This window comes from Callorhinchus milii, unplaced genomic scaffold (genome assembly GCF_018977255.1).
Source record: "Callorhinchus milii isolate IMCB2004 unplaced genomic scaffold, IMCB_Cmil_1.0 Scaffold9, whole genome shotgun sequence".
Lineage (NCBI taxonomy): Eukaryota > Metazoa > Chordata > Chondrichthyes > Chimaeriformes > Callorhinchidae > Callorhinchus > Callorhinchus milii.
In genome coordinates, this window is record NW_024704750.1 from 17,493,558 (window position 1) to 17,518,745 (window position 25,188).

General features: G+C 38.6%; 1 protein-coding gene across 4 annotated transcripts in view; it reads right to left on the reverse strand.

Moving 5' to 3' along the window:
• Nucleotides 1–25,188, reverse strand: part of numb (NUMB endocytic adaptor protein) — a 69,631-nt gene that overhangs the window by 14,262 nt on the left and 30,181 nt on the right. For 2 of the 4 annotated variants that reach the window (XM_042338051.1, XM_042338050.1), the window contains exons 2-6: nt 24,808–24,950; nt 13,159–13,233; nt 2,663–2,695; nt 650–703; nt 138–212 (exon numbers count right to left, since the gene is read on the reverse strand). In XM_042338051.1, coding sequence (XP_042193985.1) covers nt 138–212; nt 650–703; nt 2,663–2,695; nt 13,159–13,233; nt 24,808–24,933 — 363 coding nt within the window. In that variant the 5' untranslated portion in view covers nt 24,934–24,950. The remainder of the gene's footprint in view (nt 1–137; nt 213–649; nt 704–2,662; nt 2,696–13,158; nt 13,234–24,807; nt 24,951–25,188) is intronic. The other 2 variants (XM_007893236.2, XM_007893238.2) reach the window with 2 other exon arrangements.

Below are 25,188 nucleotides of genomic sequence, written 5' to 3' on the forward strand. Positions count from 1 at the left end.
GAATAACTTAGACATAATAAAATGTAGTTCTCATATAGATTTACACCAAGTAAATCTACATACTGATGATTAAGAAAACTAACCTTTCAATTCACCCAACCCCCACTTTTGTAATACAAATTGCACAGTAAACTGACCTTTGTTTTCTCATCCACCACTCGTAGCCCATCTGCCGATACCCACAGGACAGCCTTAACTGCTTTCTTTCCGCTCTTTAATGGTAGAAAAACACAAGAGTTTAGTTGACATGTTTACTGAAATCAGCAGGTGAGCTGCAAAGACAAAGCAAGAATAGCAGCATAGTATAGGTTAGATTCCATTGCCAGACACAGCCCAACATACAAACAGTATAGCGCAGTTGAACACCAAAACTTCAGGAGCCCGAAGTGAGAAGAAAAGAAAAACCACACTATTAAAACGCACACCGTGCTGAACTCTCTTCCTATTGTTAAACCAGCATAAATAAATATGCTGGGTGCTTGGTACAATGATTCTTAAGGAGTTACACCACTAGTATGGCAAGCAGTTTTTCTGCTACTCAGGAAACACCAGCAAACAGGATTTCAATTCCACCAAGTTTCTTTCAAGTTTCAGTACAATATGTAATGTTTGGCTTCATTATATTCGATTTCATAAATGAATTACTCACCATCACGTCTCTGAATGAAGTCCTATACAAACACTTGCGCATCCGTGGTCTTCCCTGCATGCAATGGGTTGGGAAATTCAATTCTGATCATTTCTCCTCATGCAAACTGCCCAACGTTGCGCTTTGCAACCTCCCTTCTTTCCCTCTCACACCTGCCCATATTTTTTTTGTGTTGATTAGTTTCTCCTATTGCTCAGCAAATGCTCAGATGGCTAGAAAGAGAATACATCTGTACGTGCAAGTGACCTACTGTCAAGAGACTGGCGATTATTACAGCGAGTAATATTTTCTCCTTGAAATTTGGTGACTATCAAAGGGCGGGGGACGGGGGACGGGCGGTGGTTGGAGAAAATAAGCTGCCAATGCTGTAAGCTAGTTAAAGCGGACAGGGCAAGACATGCAAACTATTTAGTACTCATACTTGTTAGACATGAGGCTTTGTTAAAGGTAGCCAGCAAATCAATTCTGCTTCAAAATTATATGGATCAGACAAGATATGAATCTTCAGTATTCAGGAGAACAAAGCTAAAGCCATCATAGGAAATGTATCATTGCCAAGTGCAAAATTTACTCTATTGAACAGTGGTAAGATAGAACAGTTTCATGGAAAATAGTTAGAACATTGAACACTTGGCCACAAGTAGCTTTTGAAGCTCAGATCATAGCATTTAAAAGTGAAATGCATAAATATTTGAAAGAAATCCAAAAAGTTATGGGGAGAGAATTGAGATTAATTAGCTGCATTGGAGATGGTCATACGGCATTCTGTGCCTTCATTTCTAGGATTCTATGAACACATTTTGTTCTATACAGTCCAAAAAAGTTAAAATTCAACCCCTGGCATATTGGTTGATCTGAACCACTAAAGTGATTGAGGGCACTACCAGTGCTTAATCACTGGGATCTGGATGAAGGGTTGCGGGAAATGAAAGAATAGATTTGGCTTTGCCCTTACTTTCCTCAAGTGAAATATCTCAAGATATTCAAATTATGTTCACTTTTATTTAAACAAAGCTGGATTTTAACCTTCTGTTGAATGCAGAATATATGAAGATACTTCAGAAAAAGAATGCGACAGTGGATTAACATAGATGGCAGCACCAAAGGCCAAACATTCAATAATTTTTAAAGTCATGATTCAGATTACGTGGAAAAATAGTGCATCGAAACACAATTATGATCATTACCGATCAGAGAGGCCTAATTCCGTAACCTTTAGTTACAATAGCCTGTCTATCAAATTAAATAAGGCACCCAACTACTTTGCTGAATTCTCCCTGGAATGCATTCATGAGGCTGAATAATCGAACTCTGCAAATGGATCATCTCAATGACACTTTCCTTAAGTCACCATCTCCAATGCAGTTTTGCAGATAAGCCTGGGAAATGGGAAAGCACTCAAGGACGAAAAGTTGACTTAGTCAAGAAAAAGAAACTACAGAGATCGATCTGGACAGATCTAGGAATGCAAATTATGGAGTCTTCTCTAGTGACTTGAACAAGACTACAATCTGAAATGTTTCCATCAACCAGCATCTGAAGGAAGGAAGAGCCTCTGTCCGGACTTTACTTTTAAAGAAAGTTGTCTCTCTTTCCCATCAACTAACAATCTTCTCTTCCTGGATTAAGTTGAGTTTTGAAAGCTGACACCAGACCGTAAACTATTCCAAATAGCAGCCAGGGAAAAAATACAAATTTCACATAGAATTTATTCTTCAGGCTTCATACTCCATTTTCTTTACCCTACTCCAATATTAATGCATGCACACTTCAAACCGAGCAGAGTGGACAAATACAATACAAATTCAGATTCACTTCAAAAAGAGCAATGTGGTATAACGGTAGCAAACAACTTGAGACCAGCAAAAAAACTGCTAACCATTCAGATTGGTGTTAGTTTACACTGACCAATTATGTGATTTTAGCCACAGTGTATTTCTGACAGTAAATTTAAAGTAGATAATGGTGTAACCCCTTAAAGGTATCAACAGAAGTCTTGGTATTAAAACTTACTTTTCCAAACAGGGCTTTGAAGAACTTCCTTTCCTGGATGACAGGGGGAACAAGTCAGGAGACTATTACTGAAGGATGCTACAAGTATTAAATAAGTTTCAGACCAAAGCAAATGGGTTCAGACCGTCAAGAAAGATTCTCCAAAAAGAATGGAGACAGGCAATATATGACCACCCACAATAATGCAATGCTAATGCATGGATTTACAGAAGCTACAGCCACTGGCACAGTTGAAGAATTGAAGAATGGACAGAGTGTCCAGGCCTGCTACATGCAGAGGTGCTAGTTACATTTCCAGTTTAGTTCTGAAGACTTCTTCAGTTAAAGTTGGCAGCAGCAGTTTCAGCAATATTGTGATACTTTGGATCAGAGACACAAAGACCATTTGGCACGTTTTCTCTATTTTGCTGCACTTTATTGGGGAGATTAACACAATTGGAGTTAAACAAAATGTCTGTCTTCAACGAAGTGTACAAGTTTTTCAGCATTATTGTTGTAAATAGATCCACACTAAATTAACAAGGTCATCTCAAAACAGGATATGAAAGACCCTGTCAGTGCTTAAGATTGTACATCAGTTCCCATCATATCATGAAGTCAACGCAATGATGATTATGCGTAGTTACAAACAGTTACGCGTGTAAAACAAAACCGGATGCTGCTGCCAAGTCTTATGGTCCCAGATCAGTTATTAGACTACAATGTAAGTAAATCATTTTCACTAAAGAAACTACACAAAATGAAATTCCAAACTACCTCATGCCTAAGTAATAGTGTTAATTGTTAATTTAGTTTATTATGTGGCGGGAACGTGATCTAGTGACATTAGTAGAAGTATCAAGCATGCAAGACTACAACACGCTATGATTAGAAAAAGTATTATTGAAAAGGAAACAATTTAATGTTTCTTATACCTGCTGAAACAAAAACAAACATTAAATTACATCAAAACTTGAAATAAAGTATCATCATAACAACGCCCCCCCCCAACCCACTCGCACATACAATTCTCTTGTTCTGGAGGAAATTGGGAAGTTTCGAAAATAGTGTGAATATGCTGGTAGACCTGGGAAAATGTAGCAACTTCTCACAACTTCTGATTAGGCCATATCAGAAGGGACCAAATACTGTTCATAAATGGGGAAGGCAAGATTAAACGTAATAGTGAGAGAAAAACTCCAGTCACACTGCCATATTGAGGGCACCATGAGGAGAGGCCTTGGAGCTAAGATGCCCACCCACCTTCTTTTGGGAATACTATGCATTTCTTCCAATACAAGTTCACCGATCAAAACAAACATTAAGACATGAAGTCAGTGTCAATTTTTTTTCCATTTAAAATTCTGTGCAGTTTCAAGAAAGTTGACAATTTTACATTTGATATTCTGAGGTTGAAATGCTTCAACCACAAAAAAAATCAATATATTGATTCAAAAACATATCCAATTTTAAAATTGGGACTACAAAGTTATAAAATCAATGTTGTCATTCACCTTTTAAAGCATTCAGAGGCATTATTATTGAATACTCTGACATAATCTTTGAGATGTTTTGAAGACATGATAAGGCGCTATATCAAATCTAAGGATTTTATATATTTTATAATAAAATAGAAACATGACTAAATGCATTAAATTTTCATCAACTGAGCAAACACAACAATGATGCCAGTCTACATATGAATATGCACGAAGAAATTAACAGATCAAAATGGGTTCACTTTAATGGTTACAGTAATCTTTCACAATCACATCAATGGCATTAATCCAATGCTAGTGATGGCCACAAACACAACCAATGCATTTAAATTACATCACTCTAAAGATCTTGCTATTCCTTTTAATAACTAGGAATATTGCTTTGTAAGATTTCAGAAACCAGAGCATACCATACTTATGGTATTCCATGGGTTCACAATGCAACCAGGCTATAAATGAACCAAAGATATACCAAAGCACATAACAATTGTGCAGATCATAAAATTAGTTTGGATGAAGAAGGCCCTTTGACCCATCCAATCTGATCCCTCCAGAACATTCACTCTACCATCCTCCCATCACAGCATCAATCTGCTTTTAATTGCATCCAGTAGCCTGCCTCTACTTACTTTCCTAGGAAAAGGAGTCAAGCAAAGTAAACAGATTCGAGTAAAATATCAGAATTTAAACCTTTTCAATAAATGATGACCAGGCAGAACAGTATGGAAACAGAAAATGTGAAACTGAGTTTGGATTGGTTCAAGTCAGTGAGGGCACTGCAGAGTTGACAGATGTTCCAGCAAACTAACCATAAAAATAAACCAGCATGGTGTGGTTTTAATATTAGGAAATGAAAACTCAAGGCCACCTTTGCTCCATGGATTTGACATGAGCACTATTTGTAAAGGTAAAGCAAGTCTCTCCCATTGTCCTGGCCAATAAGGCAAAAGGCGTAAACTATCCAATCTATCTTGATAGCAGTAACCTGTAATTCCGGTATCATCGTGGTAAACCCATGCTGTATTCTAATGCTATATCCTTCTTGTAGTTTGGTAACCAGGATTCTGGAATAATTTAAAATCTAAACAAAGTAATGTTTTAAAACCAAACGTCTCTCTAATCCACTCTCCATTGGTCAGTGAAATGTTCCCCACAACCAGCCTCGCAGCAGCTCCATGATCTAATCTGAAGCATATTGTGAAAGCTGACTATTTCTAAAATAAGTCCAAAATACATCTGACACCATTGCACATCATTAAAAAGTATCCCGACCCAAATTCTTCAAGAGATTAACTGAAAATGTTCCAAAGTGCAAAAACCTGAAAGCATGACCTACACAACCCATTTGTATTGTTTTTTCATTCCTACAACTGTTTAATTATGACAGCTATGTACAACCAATTCTGCAAGTGCATCACTTCAAAATAAAATACTCGCTGTGAGGACCAATTCAATTAGAACAGCCATTTTTGTGACCTTGGATAACAGCCAAGTACAACTGTTTACAAACAATAATCCTTGCATTTGCTATCAGCGCCTTTCACATTTGGGGGACGACAGAGTGCTTCACGTGATTTACTGTAAAGTAAATCCTCTACAAAGTGTGAAGCATTTGTGATTGGTTATTTTGTAATCAAACACGGCAGCTGATTTGCACACAACAATGTCTCACAAATGACCAGTTTTATCTGAGAGATTGTTGGCCAGTACACCAGGAGAAATTCCCTTCACTTTTCAAATAATATCATGGGATCTTTCACGTCCACTTAAACAGCCAGATGGGCCTTTGGTTTAACATCTCATCCAAAGACAGGTACCTTCAAAAATGCAGTACTACCCCAGCAATGTTTTCAAGTGTCAGCCTAAACTGAGTTCGAAAGTCTTCACGTGCGGTTTGAACTCACAACCGTCTGCTTCAGACGCAACAGCTTGCTTCTTTGCAGAACAAAAACAGATTTCCTTTGCAATTAATGAGTTCTAGTCACATGAAAGAGCAAAACAGCTGCTTTGGGAGTATTGAAAGCCGTGATTGTACAAACATCGCAAACTGATTCATCTTTGCCGTCACCAAAACATGGTTTTAAATCTTGTTACAAGGACAAAATAGCATCATTTCATATGCAATTGCATATAATTATTTTATACAAGGCATTACTACATCGAAGCGTTTCAAGGCGTGCAACAGTTTGCTTTGAAATGCACTCTCACAGGGAAAAACAGCAGCCAATCTGTGCCAGCAATGTCCCTCAAACAAGAGCAGTTGGAATTTTTCTGGTCAAATTTGGATGAGAAAATATTTGCCAGAGCCAGGAGCAGTACTAGATTCATAAACAGTGATTCACTATATGGAAGTTTTGCGTGAAATCTACGTTTAAAGAGACAAATAGGCGCAAGCCTTAGGAGTTACACAAAAATATAGGGTAAGAGTTGTGCCGGTCCTGCAAATAAAAGTAAGTTGTTGAATTAAAGGTAATCCGGCATTTTGGTAATATGGCCATGTTAAACGTTTAGCAATAAGATCCTGCGTTTGGAATACAATCAAACGGACACACAATAGGTTGTTACATCAAATAGACATGCTGCCATCACTGAAATGAAATCTGTAAATGTAACTGCGCAAAGAAAAATCACCCCAACGCTTAAAGTATCCTTTTAATCATCTGTGCAACACTCATATAATTTGCAGTCCAAAGGGTTGCTGACAATACTTACACATCAAATGGGAGTTTATATCAGTCTGCAGGAAAGATGACTGAAGCATTTCCATCTCACCTTAATAAATGCATAAATATTCAGGGCATGTTACACCACTTGAGGCTAATACCCAACTGAATTCATCCACTCTTAATTTCCTATCTCCATGTAGCTCCACATTTTGTTTTCTCGAGTCAACAAGCCACACAGTCAGATTTTTCTGCATATGTGGACCTTTAATGACGAGAGCATCGGAATTAGCTGTGATACAAAACTCAAGTAGCTTGCCAACAACCAGGATCAATGCTCACACATTAAAAACAGCCACTTGACACGTTTCAGCAGAACTGCCAAAACATCCTGGAAAGGAAGAAGAGGGAAAGAAAGCTGTATGAAAGAGGGTGAGGGCAAGTGGGAGCCAACCGGGCAATTAAATTGAAAGAGAAAAAAAGCGAGAAGAAAGAGCACAGAAATATAAAGTGAGAAGAAATGGGAAAAAGGAAATCACTGATATTAAAGGCTGTAAGAAAACCATGATTTTTTTGGTCCAAAAGGTTGTGGCCAAAATGTGTTAAACTTGCGGTTAGTTCAAGTTCCTACTGATTTTTTTTCTTTAAACCGCGACTTTCCTGCAGCCTTATTGATATTCATATTCAGACAAATTGTTTTTAATTACACCTGTTAACTCTTATTGGTTTTGGAATCTGAGTCAAGATAAGACCATAATGAGTCTGACAAAAGCATAATCACCAATATAAAAAAAAACAATGGCAATAGCTAGAGTCAAGTCACTCAAAACACCCGCATGATCAAAAAAACAGAAAGCTAATGTTTAACAGAGCATTCTTCTTCGGCATTAGTTGTGTAGCTTGTGCATATTTCAGCTATTTAGTGAATCTAAGTACAAGCCTTTCAAGAATCCATATCACTACAGAGAACAGTTTTAAAATATTTGAGATTTATAAAAATATACTTGAAAATGGAACTTCTCATTTGCGACAGCCCTGAAGGTCTGCACAATCACCTGCTAGAACGGGTATGGCAATGAACTGACTACAAACGTCACTACAACTTATGTAACGGAGTACAATGTGCAACTGACACCAACTATACCAGAAGAAATCTAAAATAACAGGCGCATAAATTACTAACACAAAGCTAATCAAAAACTTGGGTGGTGGACGTGAGTAAGGAATGGGTTACAAGTACTGCAGCATAGAGATTGATGCAGAATTAAAAATCGTCTTGTATGTTATTCTATTAACTAAATTAATTTTGTTCAAGGTTCTCGTCAAACTATGGGTGTTTTTGGAGGATTTTTTAAAAAAATGGTGTTAATAAATGCAAAGAAGAAATAAAAATAAGTGGGTTCAGAGGCAGACCAACTCCAACACAAAATTATAGATCAAGTCAAATCTCAAACGTTTGGAATGATTTTCAATCACAGGAATCATACAAGGTTATGGCACTCAAATCACCATGCAATTAGAATATGGGTAACCAATTGAAAACAATTTTATTTTTAAATTGATAAAGAAAAACAATTTGCTCGTTTCAAATTGACTTGATACTTACAAAATACGGCAGGCTCTTATTTTATTTCAGGAGTACTCTTTACATCAGGTTATCAAGTTACATGCCTCTTTAGGTACAAGATTTCAGTTTCCTAGTTGAATTTTCATGATGTATGCTGGATTGAAATACAAACTCAACCAACCAATCTTAAAGAATTGAAGAAATTCGCTGATAGAATCTAATCCATTTACTTGCATCCTGTTATAACAGGAAAACATGCAGAGCCCATACGTTTGTGGCTTGCTTAATGAAGCATTTGATGTATCAACTCTGTAATCTCCTGGGAAGCAACAAGTAGCTTCTGGCTTCGTTTATGCTCAGTTACCCCTTTTATCTTGGGATTTGTAGTATCTTACAGCTGGTAAAGCATCCTTTGCTTCACAGTAGAGAACGAAAATATGATTGTATTGTTGAAATGCTACAGCTAAACATTTATATCACACACTCAGTGCTTGGTTTTGTTAATTAGGTTTAAGTGAGCTAACCCTACAACTAATTATGTTGATTTTGGCAATGCTCTTTGAGCTTTAGTTCATTGAGGGAATACCACCTTCGCTCTCACCCTGAAATTGTGTTCTGAGTGAAAAGGAAATAAATGATTCACACTTGAGAAATTTGATATAGGGATATTGTAATAATAATTCTTGCATTTGATATAGAGCTTTTCACGTCTTCTAGACATCTCAAAGCGCTTCACAGAATATACTATAAAGTGAATTGATTGTATATTTGTGGGCAAAATGTATAGCATCTTCAGATCAAGATTTTTTAAAAATCCTCTTTAGGTACGCAATGTCAGTGGTGACACGATAACCTGCAGGGTCCCATTTTTAGCACGGGAGTCTAGCTCACTGCTCAGTGTACCACGCTTCTGTCATACAAAATAAGGTTTGTGAAATAGATAGCCAAAAGCCTAAACATCTGGCTTGGCATATTGTGCCAGATATCAGTTCCTTCACACATGCAGAAGTCTCACAGAAAACACAGCTGATGTCAAAAATACAATTTGCTGTTGATGTCGTCTCCTGCACATGTACAATCAACTGCGGTAATCTCTAATACCCAAGTCATCTTGTATTGTGGTACTGAGAGAACATACAAGTGATCAGATCATCTCTCAAACGCCTATTAACCTCACTTGAAGTTGAGGCTAAAGAAATATAAGAGAATAAGGGCAATCTTCCGCCAACCTTTCTTGCTAAACAATTCTTTTTTAAAAACAAGGAGATGAATGCCTAACTGAAGAGTGGAAAGGGGGTTGAACATCATCATTTTCTGTTTTGTGGCTTTTCTCAATGATGAACACACACTACTTCAGACAGCCATATTCAAGTTGGACATCAAACAGATATTAAGGGTTAAGAAGCCATAATCCACAGACTCTAGAAAAGCCACAGGTTACTATTCTAAATTCCTTCCTCAGCATTGTTAAGAGTTCTGATTCACTTGACATAACAGTTAAGTTGACTAATGGGCCGCAGTGATTGAGACATTGTGATGGCTTCTGAGGTTACCATGGGTTCCATAGAAGTCAACAACAACAAATTAAACTTTTTTTAATAGTGCCTTTCACTTCAGGAGGACATCGCAAGGCGCTGGACAGCCAGGGATCCGCACCTTTGGAGAACGTCTATGCCTGGAGGGCTAGGGGTTATTCGATGCCTAACCTTATTTAACATGGACATCTCCAAGTGTTGTGTTCACCTGCCTTGACTTCAGAAATTGATTTTTAACCGCCCCGTCAACTGATGTTTCATCCAAGTGAAAAACTGCAGACATCGTGCCTCACCAAAAGGGATTGGAAGTTAGCCTCTGATAGCAAAAGGCAAACATTCTTACTATTAGTTGTGGGGTGAAAATCTCACATTTTTTAATATCTTTGCTAAATATTAAACCTGTGTAGATATGAATATTAATTCTTGGGAAAGTCTGAGTGAGCCTAATTATTTTGCGAAATCACCTACAAAATAGAATCACTAACTACACTTTACAGTAAATCCTATTTAACTTTTCGACAGAGATTTTCAAGTGAAAGGATATCTCAAATACAAGAATTATTCAATTTTGCTGGATGCAAAGAATAAGTGATTTGCCTTAAAATACAAGATGCCTTTGAAACTATGCATTGGATATGGCCTGTTGAAATGCCTATTAAAAATACATTATCTAAAATACATTTCCAATATCAATCAAAATGACAATGATCTCATTTTGTACTTACTATAAAAGCATGAATGAACTGAACATTAATCAAATGTAGGCATAACTCCACTTTAGTTAACTAATCAGAAAAAATAAAATATTTAGCAGACATTTTCAGTTTCCAATTTGCTGTGATTTTGAACCTTATAGCCGTTCATTACTCAAGTCACAACCACCAGTTAGTTGGTAAAATGCCAATATTAATCAGGCAACAAGGTGGAGAGTTGCATAGGGCAGGAACTGAAATTGCCTCCCTAAGGCACCTCACTCTAACTAACTGAGTGGCAAAGTTCTGGAGATTCCCACAACCCAGGCCTTGAACATCCTACAGTGAAAAGTTTTGTACCAAGTGACCTGTACACTGATCAGAAGAAAAGTGGTTCAATAGTTAGCAATCTGTCTCATCACTATCACGAGAATGTGATTTTGCCAGTGGCGTAAATCCCAGTTTGAACAGTTTGGCAGTGAATACAAACATTGGGATCTAGGTCACTTTTACTGACATTCAAGCTTTAACAGTTTACTTTTTTTTATTAATCTTCAATCTTGGCAACATAAGAGATCTTTCCATACATTTACTTCTGCAGTCCACTGGACCTAACTAAGTGGGTGAGCAGCAACTAATTCCAAGAACCTGCTGTGTAATCAGACAGTTCAGAGTACAAACACATTTTTCTTTTAGATTTCCCTCATTCATTCCTAAAATGTAACCTGCACCTTCTAGTTTCTGTAATCAAACTTACAACTTATAAGTCCATCATTCACACTGCATTAATACTAATGCCATTTATATTCTAAACTATATTGTCTGGTTTCTAAACATCTATTAGAGTTTGTGATTTATGATTCAAAACTCTGCACCATCTCCTACATTCTCATTCTTTACCATGACCTCAAGATAAAACTTCTTGCCTCCCTGTCTTACTTTGCACCAAAAATCTACAAGCTTTTAAAAGCTGTTTTGACAATGTCCAACAATCTGTTCTTACCTAATCTAGTTTGTCTGCCACTCTTTCCTATTGTGTTGATGTGCTATACTCAGCATAGTAACTCCCTATGGCATCTACACAAATGCATTTAGTACAATCTTTTACACAAAATCAGAGAATTGAATACTGAATATTGGAGAGACTTAAGTAATATCTGCACAATATCACAATGAGCACATTAGCAAATTTATGAACCATGTGTTCAACAGCAGACTGTTGAAAAACAATCGATGAAAAGCACTCTACATGGTGCTTTAAACTAAACATTTTAAGCCTCAAAACAGCTGGCATTTATTAAATCTAAAAACCAACTAACAGTACACTAGAAAACAGAAACTATTTAACACCCATGTGCTGCATCATGAGATCTGTGAGCTGCCAAAAATAAAGCAATACAAAGTTCTCCTGATATGAAAAAACACTGATTTCCTGTAATTCCCCACTTTCAGATATGAATCTCAGCAATGTTCTCCTGGGAAAAGAATGTAACCCTGGGGGCAATTCTGCAAGCCTTCTGGCAGTTAAACTCTCTGAACCAGATTGGACATGACCTGGAAGTAAATTGCTCACCAACATGACTGAAGATTGTGCAGAATACCCAAATTGGAGAAGAGGCAAGATGGAGAAAACCTCACAAAATAGACCTACAGAAGAAAACTACCTAGCAAACTCAAAAAAATGAGTGTAGAATCTGCTGTTCATTTTTAAAACACATCTTAAATAAGCATAAGTTATAACATTACAAGTTTATCAACAAAGGAGTCATATATGTGTACAGCAGTTCCTGCACAAGACTTTACAGAGAATAAGCAATTAACTCAGTAATTTTGGAGTAAACAAAATGTTCCCTATGTAAATAGATTCAAATTAGATTAAATAATTGTTTATCTGACGGGCTGCACTGACAGACTGTGTACATTTATATCAATAATACAGAAAAATTATCAGATTCTTTATTAGGTGCAGTAGGAATGTTTTCAGTCATGGTAGGATATTGTTGAATTATAAAATCTTCCTGAAACTAATTTGCGAGGAGGATATCCTGAATTTTATAATAGGAAATGCTTCATTGTTCTTGAACGCTTACATAAGGTCTTAAAGAGTTGTCCTACTGTAAATACGTCTTCTCCCTAATCTTGGGTTCCTCTAGATCACCCATCACATCCTTGGCCGAGGGGACCAGTGACATACACGCTTCAACATTTCTACAATGGTGCTATCAACAAGGAACTGGTCTGGTTGGGAGATGCACCGGATGGTTCCACCTGACTAATTCCACGAGATTAGGAATACACTGTCCAGAGGGCGACACTGCTGCAAACCCATTAGAGCACTTCACAAGACACTAGTGCTCGAGTGCGCAAAGGTTGACTGCACTACACTACAATCATTTCACTTATTTTAAAAGGAAAAGCTTGAGAGGTTATTTTACCACAACACAGAATGCAAAGCTGGAGAGGCAACACCACAACCCCTGGCCAAGCAACATAAAAGACAGAATTCGTAGGTGCAAACATATTTACACTGTTAAGCTTTCTCAAAAAAAGTGTATACATACAGACTTCAGCCTCTTCACAGCTTCCTCACAGATGTGCATCCCCCGAGATTCCTCAACCTCCACATGGCCCAAATACTGGAAATGAGAGGAAAAGAGAAAAATTATTGGCAATCGTTGCATGAGTCTGTAAAACTTACCGCAGCTTGATTTTTCTAGAAATTGGGAATAAAAAGCAAAAGACTGCCAACCGGGAAGTTCAGTTTCACAATACATGTGTGTAAGGAGTTCACATAAATATCTTAAAACAAATGTTGCACATTTTTATGAAAAGGAATGGCCAGGGTACTGTTTCCTGTATTGCTGGATGCATCATTTTCATTGTGGGTTTTTCTACGTATATAAATTGCAAGAGCTGGTTGTTGGCTACATGCATCACACTCAAATCTGCCAACAACAACGTGCATTTATATAGCACTGTTCACACGGGGTAACGTCTTAGAGCACTTAACAGTGAAGGAGCTTGACGCCAAGTTGGGGAGAAGGGGAAGGTGACAGTAGGTATGGTAAAAGAAGAAGATCTTCAGGTAGGATCTGAAACAGGGAAGAAGAAGGCAAGGCAGAGGGATTGAGGAAGACAGTTCCATAGTTTGAGCGTACTGGCTGAAAGCATGATTACCGATGGTGGAGGGGATCGGACAAGGGACGTGCACGAGGTCAGAGCCTGCTGACGGAAGGCTTCAGACAGTGGAGTGGGGCGTACGTAGGTCGGAGAGGTAGGGAGGTGCCCAGGGCATGAAGGGGCCCAAATACACCCTCAACTGGGAGTAAGTAGGTAACTCCCAATATCTTCATTCACCCTGTATATGGCCATAGTATCCAAACTTGAAACAGAGGATATGACAGTTCAAACTGCAGATACTTCACAGAGAATGCTAGAGCTACACATTCAGCTGTTGGAATCAGAAGTATCGCTGCTTAAAATATTGCTTCAGCTCAATTAGATATGCTTATGCAATCATTAATCTGTATTAGAATGATTTGCAGACACTATCAAGAGTTAGCTAAATTGTAGAGTTTATGTAGAGCGCAACTTATGTTATTGGTTGGTTGGTATAACTTTAAATAAAAATGATATACAAATGACAGTATGTGTGCCTTGAAGAACTAAATTGGTTCCGAAATAAGAAATGTGTATCACAACAACGAATTCAATTTTTTATAGCACCTTTCAATTCGGAAAGGTCAGCTCTCTTGTTAGTTGTTGAAGTAATGGTCCTACATAGTTTTAATTTGAATCAGCTCATGGGTACTATACTCAAGGACATTCCCAGCTTGTTTAAACCGGCCCAAAAACTATCAGGGAGGTGAAGACGTGCAGATTTATATGGACCATCCTGAGGTTTTTTTTAAAAAAAGGCAATAATAAAAGTATAGCTAACCTATACTTTGTTCAATCATAATTGGCCATCTGAATCTTCAGTACGACTTAGTGAAAGAGCGACTTTGTGTTCTGCTCCTTCAGGAAGGCAGACCTTCTACCCGAGGTTCTGCGACTCAAGTCACTTGAACTCAACTGTTCCAAGGTTCCAGCAATGTCGGAAAAAAGCAAAAGAAAATAATAGAAGAACTGCAACGATACACAAGAATACAGCTGCAACACAACTGTTAGAGATTCAACTTAGATCCTTTGATTCAAAGCCCGCTATTACTAGCTCAGCAGAGGGTTAACTCGACTACTGGCCATACTTCCCAGGCTGAACAGTTGTTAATTCTACTACTGGCTGTACCTTCAAACAAACCCAAGCAAGAGATGTCCGTCTGATGCTTATGAATTTTGATATTGACTTTGACATTGTCATTACAGTAACATTGCTATACGTGAGCATAACAGCATATTGTAACCCTGCCAATTGTAACCAGGTTATTGAAAGAATGCAACTTCTTCCCCTTATTAAGTAAACAAGCTTTAAAATATAAATATAAGTGACTTTGGTTTCTCTGTTAATGGGTTCCAAATATGACATTTCAACTAACAGAATAAACCGGTCTTTTCTAGCCACCTTTCTCCCAGAACTGCAACAGTGTGGTTTAACTCCTCTACTAACCACACCTTCGAATCCAACACAGCTGACTCACAAAATGTAGGAATTGTAAATGTTAATGTAACAAACATTTGGATTCAGTTTGCTTGAAAGATATTTACAATTCCAAATTTCACTTTTACCTGTGGCTGTAAATAAACGGATTAAATCAAACCAAGGTACCAGTTGAATTGCACTAATGCACTACATGATTACTTTTACCACTGGCTCATTCAAGCTACATGGATGAAAATACAATCTTTGCCATAAGAAAAGTCTCAATTTAAAAAAAGTATTCTGAGACTACTGCTTTAAAATGAGATTAAGTTTTATTTATTTTATGTACGTAACTTTAGCTGCAATATACTGATCAATAATTCCTCCAAGCTCTAGTAGTTATTCAATTTGGTGTTAAAATTGTACATTTTATCTGAAGAAATTATAAAAATCAATTATATTTCTCAATATATGCAATATTTCACCAAAGTCCTATGAAATAACTCAATGCAGCACAAATATCAGAAAATTATAGGAGTTTGTTAAAAGTCAAACTATTTGTTAAAATAACTATTTTCATTTTACTTGCTACACAGTTTGGAAAATCCAAAAGAGGAAAAAAGAATTTTACCTATATAATAATGCAACCACTTTTTGTGTTCAAGGTCAGGGATGTCAGACTTTGGAAATGAAACATTTTGGGGACCCACAGTCAACAGCACTCTCACGCTGGGCTATAGATATGCAGTGTCTAGGGCTGAAATTAAAGCTTACTTTTAAGACCAAATTGAGACATGCAGAGCTCAGTTACCAACACAAAGAAAAGCATTCTTGTCTACTATTTATTGGTATGAATGTAAACCACAGATGAAAAAGGCAGCTATTGCACTGAAACTATTGTGCAGCTATTGATTTCTTTCAAGGTAGTTTCAATGACTAGACTGACAACTTAGTAGTTTTAAAATAGAAGGTAAAATGGAAGACCACATGAAGCAAAAACAGGGACATGTTTGTTGTTCACTTAATCCATGGATGGTCCACTCTCTGTTACACTGTAGTTATACAGTAGATATTACATACAATTGCTCTTTTGATGACTTGCAATTATTACTATTATATTGAAAAGTGTGAGCAAGTTCTATAAAAAGTCACCAAAATCAGTATGGTTACTGTCTCAGTGAAGTTGGTGCTAACTGTGAACAGCCTACTTTGAGAATACCTTTAAATGTGGATTAACTTGGCTTTAGAAATTTGCTGAAACTAGTTTGTAACCCCTGTTGGATTTCTTAACTATGTGGCCAGAGTTGTGTGTATTAATGTGCTAAGCAATGAGATAAAATGCGACACTCCACCAAAACAGATTATTGTATCATGCAAATGTAACTCACTGGTAGTACAACAACAACTTGCACTTATATAGGGCCCCCATTCAGGGTAGGGTCTCAGAGTGCTTAACAGCAGCAGAGCCTGACTCTGAGTGGGGGGGGGGGGGGGGGGAGAGAGAGTCAGCAACATTTGATCAATGTCGCTCCACAGTTTTCTCAAGTCAATGCCTGCCAGAAATACCATGAAATTCATAATGAATACAAATGTCTCATTTGTGAAACATTTTAATCTCTTGCATGGAAGCAAATGTCAGGATGCACTTCTGTTTTTCCACTAGCCTCCAATCCAAAAACGCCATCAGTTACAATATTGAAATTCACATCAGGTACACAGTTTTTGCTAGAACAAATTTCAGAGTGTTACGGGGGGGAAAGGGGGGGGGGATCTGTTTATTTATAGAATAATTCATGGATCTGGTGTGCTACGATTTAAAATCCAGTCGATGCTCAATAACAAGTTAGTCAACTCATTGTTATACTAAGAAAAAAATTAAATGGACATTAATCTCTGGAATAATACTTAGAATCAAAAAGAACATCAACTGTTCCTTTAATTACTCAAAAGGGCAAATATTTGGATTCTCTATAGACTAATAAAAAATATTTAAATCTAGTTAAATATGCAATCAGTGCCTTACATGCTAATGAAATCCCAGATTAGTTTGATTTTAGCATCAAATATGTACACAACGCAGCTTTATAAAAAAAATCTTGTAGCACTTTTATACCATGTCTGAGTTATTGGCATTGGATCTCAACCAACCAAACTGAACAAGCAAATGGAACTTCAGTTTAATATCTCACCTGAAGGATGGAAGTCTCTTAATGCAGCACCGTCCTGTACTGCATTGTAATATCATTCTAATTATGCAAGTTGAAAATTCCTAACTATTCAACTTGCATTCATTTCAATCCACAACCTTCCTACAGCGGCAAACGTGCTATTCAATTGATCCAGCTCACACCTAGTCAATGTAGCTAGTGGACATTAACCGGTTAAGTGGCTGGGAAAACTTGAAATAGTCATTCTATGAAATATTGGCAAATGCTGTCAAGGCCTGTGGCGGTGGGGTGATGAAAGAGAGAGAAAGAAAGAAGAATTGGCGCAGGAAGTGAACAGAGAATGGGTGTGTTGATGAACTTCCTCAAACTGACTAAGGGGTACAGCTCATCTGTTAGTACACTGGCATACAGCTCATTTGTTAGTACACTGGTGTAAAGCTCATCTGTTAGTACACTGGGGTACAGCTCATAAAAACGGTAGGTTTCAATTCAAGAATATCTGGAACCTCTGATTTGTCAATAAAATGTCCCAGAGGTACAAAGTTTGTTAGATGTTGCCACTGACTGGGGAAAAAAATTTTGGTTACTCAATCCACAACGGTTTATGGGAAACTGCTGTGCGCCACGTTTCGCCCCAAAATATACAGTGAATTCACTTTACAGCGTATTCCGTGAAGTGCTTTGAGATGTCTCAATGACATGATAAGGCACTATATCAAATGCAAGGATTATTATTATACTACTGCAATATTTGCTCCACCAATATGTTGAACAATTGTGGACAGTTGTATAAAGGATACACAATGGGAGGAAATCTATTGTAGGAAAATGTGAGGAATAATGCCTGGAAACCACAAAGGATACTTGTACAGAAAACAAAGTTAAACTTACAATTAATTCTCTTTGTAAAGCAAAAAAAAGTTGCTCTCGTCATTCTAACCAATGATCTTTGTAAAACAAGCAGTTGCTATCGTCAGTCCTAAGGCTTTCGCAACTGGATCTCAGTCCGCCTAGCTAATACTTTTCCAATCTGTATCCTGCTGATGTCCCAGTGCAACTGGTGGTCTGCCATTAGCAAACTTTTTTCAAAACACAAGTCAGGAAACAGTGACGTGAAGAGTGTGGAAATAGGTTATTTATACTTTGAGTTGCGTAAATGTCAAAAGTCAATTAAATCAGATTATCGCGTTATGAAGAACATTTACAGGCAATTTTTTCAGCGATCCTTTACTTCTGCGTTTCATGCTATAAAAGTATTGCACTGAACGAGGTGGCATTTTGAGCAGGAAGCTTCCCTGCTGTCAACTGCTGAATAGTGATCAGTACTCAGCATTCTGGACACAATGAGCTTTGGGCAGCCTTTAGAGAGTCTCTACAGGGCAACTTTTAAACTAAAATCCTGTTTATTGGCAATCTTGGAGTAACAGTTTCACAGCATAAAAGAATGTTCAACTGCAAAAGCAAACTGCAAGCTTAACTTCCTCTTTTGTAACAAACATCCTCTCTCCCAACTCTCCACAGAGATCAGGTTCACTCAATACTTTCCCACAAGCAACAGCACAAGAAAAACGAGGAAGCCCTATTATAGGGTCCTGCAACAACAACAACAACATTACATTTGTATAGCGCCTTTCACGTAGGGAGGACATCCCAAGGAGCTGGACAGTGTACAGCATTTCAGACCCGAGCTGGGGTCAGGGAGGGAGAAGGGAGGGGAAGGGGGGTGACCGATGGCATGGTCGAAGAGGAGGGTCTTGAGGCGGGACTTGAAGGAAGCTAAAGAGGGAGCGAGGCGGAGTGATTGGGGGATGGAATTACAGAGGTTTGGGGCAGAGTGGCTGAAGGCTCTCCCGCCAATGGTGGGGCAGGTGGGTCGGGGGACGTGGAGCAGGCCAGAGCCGGCTGAGCGGACGGGTTGGTAGGCAGTTAGGAGGTTGCAGAAGTAGGGTGGGGTGAGGTCATGGAGGATTTTGTAGGTGAGGACCAGGATCTTGAACTGGATCCTCTGAAGGATAGAGAACCAATGGAGTCGGGCGAGAATGGGGGAGATGGGGTCACAGAGTTTGGTGCGGGAGAGGACACGCAGAGTTCTGGATTATCTGCAGCCTGTGGAGGGAGGAGTTGGGAAGGCCGACAAGCAGGATGTTTGCATAGTCGAGCCTGGAGGTGATGAAGGCATGAACAAGAGTTTCAGCGGCCTGAGGTAATGGTCTCGATTACGCGCAAGTTGACTTAAAAAAATTCAGCTAACTGCTTCGTAAATAGAAATCTTTCAACTTCCAATCAGCATTCATAGCTGAGGCCATCTGAACTAAAGTGTCAATAAAATGCGATCATGTTTATTCACTGTACTTTTATCCCCGGAAGTGAGTTTTTTCATAAAGTCACTCATCCGAGATGTTAATTACACAGGCAACACCTTATACTTTTACAATCAAAATAGGATTTATGTGGATTTTTGTTCTATTATGTCAGCCGTTACATAAACTAATGTTTTAGAGTGCAATGCATAATTCAGTGAGAACAAATTCCCATGCTTTTCCCATGGTTCACTCAAAATGTTGATAGAATACAAGCTTCAGAAATGACAGTGCTGCTAGTTGGTAATGTGCTCATGTTCAGCAATGCAATGGTTTAAAAATGGTTTGATTTATTACAGAACGTGCACCAGATGCACAGTAGCATGATTGCAGAGATATGATGCATTGCCAACAATATTACTGCTGACTGCTGTAATGACCTGAATGCTTAGAGTACCAGGTTTAAATCCTATTACAATGCGAGTTTCTTCCCCCTCCCACATTCCTCTTTCTGTGGCTTCCCAGCATGTTTACACAATTGATGCTCTACGGCTTATAATGAGGTATCAGTTACACATTTGGCGATTGCACTATGGCAATTCAGTTTTGGGTTCAATACAATATTGCATACTGATCATTCGCTGGAGAGGGAAAGTGGGTCGCAGCATATTAAAACAAAGTATCTTGCATAACAGAAAGTATACAAAAATAAAGAGGAATGAACATAAAAATTCACTAACAACAGAACTCTAAAATACTATGCCTCAGTCCTAGAATGCAATTCCACACCCAAGATACCATAGGCATGTTACGCGGGTAAGTGGTGGGAATTTCAGTCAGACAACCCGCAACAAACAATGAAGCAGCAGTGGTCGAGGTCTGAGGCCACTTTGCCTTGCTGATTAAATTGGTTCATCAAGATCAAATTGTGGGACAAAACCAATTCAAATTATGGGACAAGATGATAATATTGGAATCAGTGTTTGGCAAGAGGAGTAGAAAGATCAATATCTGTCTCACTCAGTAGGGTCCCTGTACCTTCATTAAAAAAAATCATAAAGTAAATCCAAACAAATCTTGTGCATGAAACACTTCTCAATCAACTCTCTGCTTCAAACTCTACAGAGCAAAGAAACGCCTTCACCACAATTATAGTTGAGATCATTTCGACCTTCCAAATGATGAAAACAACGAGTTCAGTGGTACGAATTTGGACACAAAGCAGAGAAAACTGGAAAGGATCCAAACACACACATGTATTTCTCACACACACACATAATATGTGTATGCGTTCATTTCACATCACCCATAATACTATGCATGTTACTGTGTGGTGTCCCATAAGGGAATCTGCAGATTAAAAAACATGATCTCTGAAACATGTAAATACAGTAGAATGCATTCCTAAACATAGATAATAGATTACTTTGCAGAGCAAAGGATGATGTGCAACTCATGACTCACTCACAATTCCATTCCATTACTGATGTTCCCTTCAGTACACAGGAAGGAGAGATTTCCTTCCTGAGTTTTCAGTTTCTTTATGACTAGAGTGAAAGCAGTCATATTTTCATCACACTTAAACAGTTACATTTAAAAATTTGATGAAAAGAAGTTTCTCAACAAGTTATAAAATTTATATTTACTCAGATTCACTTTTTTGCTGCAGAGTGCCTTTTTCCAAAAAAAAAGTCTGGCTGATTACAAGCTTTCAGAGTTGGATGAAACTGACGCAGCAATATAACTAGTCTTTTGTCAATTGGCAGGCTCCGGGCTGCTCCATGTCCCCCGGCCCACCCCACCAATCGACAGTTGGGCTTCAGCCTCTCTGCCCTACCCTCTGGAACTCCATCCCACATTCACTTTGCCTCGCTCCCTCCCTTGGCTCCTTCAAGGCATGCCTCAAGACTCTCCTCTTCGACCATCCCTCTCTGATCCCACCCCCCCACCTTGGGCCCTAATCCCTTGGCACATACCCAGAAAATCTAGACTGACATTCCCAATACAGTACTGGTGGTGCACTGTTGAAGATTCCATCCTTCAGATGACATGCTAAATTGAGGTCAAAAAGCAAAGGGAATTTCTCTGAGTGTCCTGGCCAATTATTCCCCAGATAAAATTGTCTATTCACTTCATGACTGCTGCTTGGGGGAAATTGCTGCAAGCAAGTTGGCTGCTGCATGCACCTACAAAATACAGTTGCTACAGTTTCTCTGTGTTTCATCAGGAGAAATTCCAAGTATCTTGGCCACCAATTCCTAATAATATTGGCCATTTGCTTGAGATGTTTGTGGAACACTACTGTATGCACATTGGCTGTCAGGTTCACCCACATAATAGTCTTTACTGTACAGTATATCCTGTGAAGCACTTTATGACATCCTTCCAACATTTGCTATGTCAAACGTAAATATTATTTATTGATACTCGCACAAAAATTACAGTGTTTTACAAGACGTGATAAATTATCTAACTGATGCTCTGGTTACCAGCCATTAAATAGTTTAATGCCACATATAAATAAAGCATATCAAGAAAAAAAGGCTAGTCAAAGATAGGGTTGGGCCAATTAAGGACCAATGGGGAAATCTTGTTATGGAGGCAGGGGGCATGGCTGATGTGCTGAATGAGTACTTTGCATCTATCTTCACAAAAGAAGTGGATACACCAAATGCCGCAGTATCGGAGGAGAGGGTAGTGGAAATGGATAGGATAAGTATAAACAGAGAGGAAGTACTGAAAAGGTTGACTGCGCTGAAGGTAGATAAGTAACCCGGTCCGGGTACAAATAGCGGAGGCTTTGGCTACAATTTTTCAATCTCCGTTGGACACAGGAGTGGTGCCAGAGGACTGGAGAGTGGCTAATGTGACTCCCCTGTACAAAAAGGACAGAAGGATAAACCTGGGAACTACAGGTCAGTCAGCCTAACATCAGTAGCGGGGAAACTCCTGGAGACTATAATCCGGGACAGAATAAATCTTCACTTAGAAGAATATGGGTTAATTAGGGACAGCCAACATGGATTTGTTAAAGGCAAATCTTGTCTAACAAATCGAATAGAATTTTTAGATGAGGTAACGGAGAGGGTGGATAAAGATAGTGCAGTTGATGTAGTTTATATGGACTTTCAAAAGACATTTGACAAAGTGCCACATGAAAGACTTGTAAGAAAGATAAAAGCCCATGGTATAAAAGGGACAGTGGCAGCATGGAACCAGAACTGGCTGGGAGACAGAAAGCAGAGAGTTGTGGTGAATGGCTGCTTTTCTGACTGGAGGTAAGTGAACAGTGGCGTTCCCCAGGGATCGGTATTAGGACCACCGCTCTTCTTAATATACATAAATGATCTGGACTTGGGTATAGCAAGTACCATTTCCAAGTTTGCGGACGACACAAAGTTAGGTAGGGTAGTAAACAGTGAGAAGGATAGGAGCCAACTGCAGGAAGACATAGACAGAATGGTAAAATGGGCAGACACATGGCAGATGAGTTTCAATGCAGAGAAATGCGAGGTAATGCATTTTGGTAGAAAGAATGAGGGGAGGCAATATAGGTTTGGTAATACAATCTTAAGGGGGGTAAAAGAACAGAGAGATCTGGGGGTGCAGGTAAATGAATCTTTGAAGGTGGCAGGACAGGTAGATAAAGCTGTAAAAGGGGCATATGGGATACTAGGCTTTATAAATAGGGGTATAGAGTACAAGAGTCAGGAGGTTATGATTAACCTATATAAAACACTGGTTAGGCCTCAGTTAGAATACTGCGCCCAGTTCTGGTCACCACACTATAGGAAGGATGTTAAGGCATTGGAAAGGGTACAGAGGAGATTTACGAGGATGGTACCAGGAATGAGGGACCTTGATTATGAGGAAAGGCTAGGGAGGCTGGGATTATTCTCATTTGAGCAGAGAAGGTTATGAGGAGACCCAATAGAGGTCTTCAAAATCATGAGGGGATTTGATAGGTTAGAAAGGGAAAAACTGTTTCTGCTGGTGGGTGTGTCGGTGACTCGAGGTCACAGATTCAAAATTGTATCTAAAAGAAGCAGAGGGGAGGTGAGAAGAAATTTTTTCACGCAGCGAGTTGTTTGAATCTGGAACGCATTGCCTGAAAGGGTGGTCGAGGCCGATTTGATAACTACTTTTAAAAACGTGGTGGACGGGTATTTGAGGAGGACGGGTTTGCAGGGTTATCGGGAAAGGGTTGGGGAGTGGGATTGACATTAATTGCTCTATTCAAAGAGCCGGCACAAACTCGATGGGCCGAATGGCCTCTTTTTGTGCTGTACAATTCTATGAAAGCAGATATTTTTAACAAGTAAATTAGCTTAAATAGACAATATAATTTAGAAGATATCAACATTCAGGTTTGGCATAAATGTGCCTGTGAAAGCAACTCTTTCTACAATTTACAGTAAGTGTACCAATTAAATGCTACAACAATACTGAACAATTTACATGGTGGTGAGGGGGGAGGGAGATCCAAAGATAGCGGTAACATCAGAAATTTCTTTAAATTTAAATACCTGAAATTTCTATTCAGCAAAGTTTGGGTGATTTATAGCACAGACTTGGTGCTAGCTTCTGTGGTGTAAGCGCACCAATCTCATTGCAGATACAGTTTTAAAATCTTGCTGTGAAAAAGAAGATTTTCCACCAGCATTAAATATCACACTGGAATTAAAGTATTGCTGCATCATTCCATTCAGCAAATTAGGAAATCTTTCTCAATGAAATTGCCTTCAGTGCGGAACTAAAGGATTTGAGGGGGGGAGACACGTTAGACCTACAAATTTCTAAAAGTAGCAACACTTGTAGATAAGGCCATAAAAAGGCCAGTTGGGGTGGGTGATAAATTGTCACGACACAAGAGACTCACACAACTTAAGTCAGTGTATGTGTAGCCATGAGAGGTGCCAGAATGGATTAAAGAATGATTAGAAATCTAAGAGCAAAGAGTAGGAGTTAGGTATACACGTGAGGGGATGAGAATAGGAGTAAAGGGTGAGTGGAAACTCATGGGCAGCATAAACACAGTCAAACTGGTTGGGCAAAATGGCCTATCTGTGCTGTACAGTCTGTAAATCTATGTAAATTCTTCTCCAGGTCATCTCCCACTTTCCCCACCCAAACCTACAGGTAAATACTCTGGAGTGACATTACCTTAACCTGGAAACTACACTTTCCAATGCGGACTGCTTCTTCATCCGTTTGCCACTGATGTGGCCGGCTCGATTCTGGAACGTAGATGTCTTTCTTGCGTCTGAAGCTCTGTCGTAACTTATTCATTTTTGATCACTCACTTTCTAAATAAGGAAGAAAAAAAAATAGCATGGTTAAACCTTCAAGTAACAAAGCATTTTTTCTTCTTTCCTCCCCTTCCCCCCCCAACTTAAACCATACATTCCCCAGGACAAAATCTCAGAAGTTGAATAGAATATTAAGATGTCAAACCAAAACCACGTACAATGACTGTCAACCTATCAAAACAGAATTACTAATTAACCATTGCATATGAAGTTAATTAAACTAATCACTAGAAGG